Genomic DNA, 3061 nt, shown 5'->3' with positions numbered 1-3061 from the left:
CCCGTGTCACCCATCCCTGCCACTGCCACCACCGTGTCACCGTGTCCCCAATCCCTGTCACCCATCCCTGCCACCCGTGTCACCCCATCCCTGCCACTGCCACCACCGTGTCACCGTGTCCCCACCCTGCCATCCCTGTCACCCGTGTCACCCCATCCCTGCCACCACCCCCACCGTGTCACTGTGTCACCCTGTGTCCCCCTCACCCCCCCAACCTGTCCCCACGCCACCCCCAGGGACGGCAGAGCTGTCCCCTGTCCCCCACGCAGGGGTGGCCCCAACGGGGAGACTTTTGGGGACACTTTTGGGGACACTTTTGGGGACACTTCTGGGGTCACCTGGCCAGGATGGACACCCGGAAATCCTCCTGGCGGTCGATGTACAGGAACTTCTCCTCGGTCTCCAGGGCCACCTCAAAGCTCGGCAGCACTGCGGGGGTGACACGGGTGGCACCGGTGACACGGTGACACCGCCAGCCCTTGGGTGGCACCGGTGACACGGTGACACCGCCAGCCCTTGGGGACGGTCCCGGGGTCCCCCCCGCACCCACCGTACTCCTTGACCTCGAACTGGGTGCTGAAAACCTGATCCGGAGAATCCTCGAATTTGGCCGAAATCGTCCACATGCCGAGGCTGGGGGAGGGGACAGTGAGGGGACAGCGAGGGGACAGCGCCGGGGGTGTCCCCAGGGCCACCGCGGGGGCGGCGGGGAGCAGGTGACACCCACCTGACCACCTCGGGCAGGTTGTGGTTGAGGGACAGGATCCCGGTTTTCATCGGCGACGACACCGGCACTTGTTTGATGATGACGTTGTCGGGGGTCTGGGGGGACACGCGAGGGGCGGGGACGGTGGCGCGGGTGGCACCGGGTCACCCGCCACCCCCGCTGTCACCCCGGTGTCACCCCGGTGTCACCCACCTTGACCTCCACGATGACCGTCTTGGCCACCGGCTGCATGAGGTGGCCCACGGTGAAGAGACGGCAGAGCACTGCGAGGGGACACGGGGACAGAGGGGACACGGGGACAGGGACAGAGGGGACACGGGGACAGGGACAGAGGGGACACGGGGACAGAGGGGACACGGGGACAGGGAGAGAGGGGACACGGGGACAGAGGGGACANCTTCCCCACACCCCCCCGGCCACCCCAGGCGTGGTGGCACCGCCGGTGTCCCCACTCACGGTGATGGGGACGCTGTCCTTGTTGGCCGGCATGTTGAGGACCAGCCTGGCCGTGCCGTCGCGCTGGGTGGACACCTGGCCCTGGAAGCCATCGGCCTGGACGGTGACACGCGGGGCCGGGGACTGGTCGGGGTTGGTGACGTAAACCTGGAGGGGACACCGGGGGACGTGGGGACGTTATGTGGGGACGTGGAGCGAGGGAAGGGACACTGGGAAGGGACACTGGGAAGGGACACTGGGAAGGGACACTGGGAAGGGATGGTGGCACTGGGAAGGGTCACTGGGAAGGGATGGTGGCACTGGGAAGGGGTGGTGGCACTGGGAAGGGGTGGTGGCATTGGGAAGGGATGGTGGCACTGGGAAGGGATGGTGGCATTGGGAAGGGACACTGGGAAGGGATGGTGGCACAGGGAAGGGACACTGGGAAGGGATGGTGGCACTGGGAAGGGACACTGGGAAGGGGTGGTGGCACTGGGAAGGGACACTGGGAAGGGATGGTGGCATTGGGAAGGGATGGTGGCACTAGGAAGGGACACTGGGAAGGGATGGTGGCACTGGGAAGGGACACTGGGAAGGGACATTGCCACCAGGAAAGGCCATCTCAGTGACACAGGGACAGCCCCCGGTCCCCAGCCCCTCTCAGGTGACACAGGGACGTCACCCAGGGACTGAGCTTCACCCCCAGGCCCAGCTGTGTCCCCACCCCAGGCCAGGACACCCAGTGGGCCCTGGGCCACCCCCCTGGGCCACCGCTGTCCCCAGGATGTCACCAACCGTGAGGTCAAAGGGCATCCCCGGCTTGAAGTACTTGGGGGTGCGGGTGAAGTGGATGCTGTAGGGGGACGTGACGATCCGGATGCCACCGTGCTGCGCCTCCACCATGTCACTGCCTGTGGGGACAATGGCGGTGACCGTGTCACCCGGGGCCAGGGCCAGCCCCGTCCTCGCTGTCCCCAACCCCACACATCCCCAGAATCACATCACTGCTGTCCCCTGTGTCCCCTTTGTCCCCGGTGTCCCTGTCCCCCGTGCCCCCCGTGTCCCTGTCCCCCGTGTCCCCACACAGACCTGACTCGGTGATGACGGTGACAGTGACATAGAGGGAGTGTCCCACGAGCTCCTGGGGGTTGGGGAAGCGCTCGCGCAGGTGAGCCATGGACAGCACGGCCTCGGCGTCACCGTCCTGCACCTGGGGACGTGGGGACATGGGGACAGGGTTAGGGACAGGGTTAGGGACATGGGGACATGGGGACAGGGTTAGGGATAGGGTTAGGGACATGGGGACAGGGTTAGGGACATGGGGACAGGGTTAGGGACATGGGGACAGGGTTAGGGACAGGGTTAGGGACATGAGGACAGGGTTAGGGACAGGGGGACAGGGTTAGGGATGTGGGGACAGGGTTAGGGACACGGGGACAGGGTTGGGGACATGGGGACAGGGTTAGGGACACGGGGACAGGGTTGGGGACATGGGGACATGGGGACATGAGGACAGGGTTAGGGACACGGGGACAGGGTTAGGGACATGGGGACAGGGTTAGGGACACGGGGACAGGGTTAGGGACATGAGGACAGGGTTAGGGACACGGGGACAGGTTTGGGGACATGGAGACAGGGTTAGGGACATGGGGACAGGGTTAGGGACATGGGGACAGGGTTAGGGACAGGGTTAGGGACATGGGGACAGGTTTGGGGACACGGGGACAGGGTTGGGGACAGTGCCAGGCTCACCGGGACGCGCTGCAGGGACTGGGGGATGCTCTTCTTCTCGTCGTCCACCATGACCCCAAAGAGGACAAACGCTGTCCCCTCCAGGCGCTTCCCGTACAGGTACCTGGGGACAGCCACCACCGTGTCCCCACCCTGCCATCCCTGTCA

General features: G+C 65.8%; 2 protein-coding genes across 2 annotated transcripts in view; both read right to left on the bottom strand.

Annotated features, from left to right (window-relative positions):
• LOC107199229 (complement C3-like) overlaps window positions 1-3061 on the bottom strand; it is a gene marked incomplete at its 3' end in the record, with an annotated part of 25690 nt that overhangs the window by 19624 nt on the left and 3005 nt on the right. The window contains exons 2-5 of the mRNA XM_033511719.1: window positions 2915-3055; window positions 2252-2372; window positions 1958-2073; window positions 1184-1330 (exon numbers count right to left, since the gene is read on the bottom strand). Coding sequence (XP_033367610.1) covers window positions 1184-1330; window positions 1958-2073; window positions 2252-2372; window positions 2915-3055 — 525 coding nt within the window. The remainder of the gene's footprint in view (window positions 1-1183; window positions 1331-1957; window positions 2074-2251; window positions 2373-2914; window positions 3056-3061) is intronic.
• LOC107199228 (complement C3) lies at window positions 317-1014 on the bottom strand. Its single transcript, XM_015616566.2, has 4 exons — window positions 920-1014; window positions 728-822; window positions 551-633; window positions 317-429 (listed from the first exon to the last, which is right to left on the bottom strand). Exons 1-4 carry the CDS (start codon window positions 956-958, stop codon window positions 335-337), a joined length of 312 nt encoding a protein of 103 aa, XP_015472052.1. The 5' UTR covers window positions 959-1014; the 3' UTR covers window positions 317-334.

This window comes from Parus major, unplaced genomic scaffold, assembly GCF_001522545.3.
Source record: "Parus major isolate Abel unplaced genomic scaffold, Parus_major1.1 Scaffold511, whole genome shotgun sequence".
NCBI lineage: Eukaryota > Metazoa > Chordata > Aves > Passeriformes > Paridae > Parus > Parus major.
Note: the sequence above shows the minus strand (reverse complement) of the source record. Positions and strands in the feature narration are given on the sequence as shown.

Bases quoted from the DNA above. Each gene is read 5' to 3' on its own strand.
- LOC107199228 (XM_015616566.2), bottom strand. From the start codon at position 958: ATGCAGCCGGTGGCCAAGACGGTCATCGTGGAGGTCAAG. The intron at 634-727 runs GTGGGTGTCACC...CCCCTCCCCCAG, and splicing joins AACCTGCCCGAGGTGGTCAG to CCTCGGCATGTGGACGATTT. The intron at 430-550 runs GTGGGTGCGGGG...TCACCCCCGCAG, and splicing joins GTTCGAGGTCAAGGAGTACG to TGCTGCCGAGCTTTGAGGTG.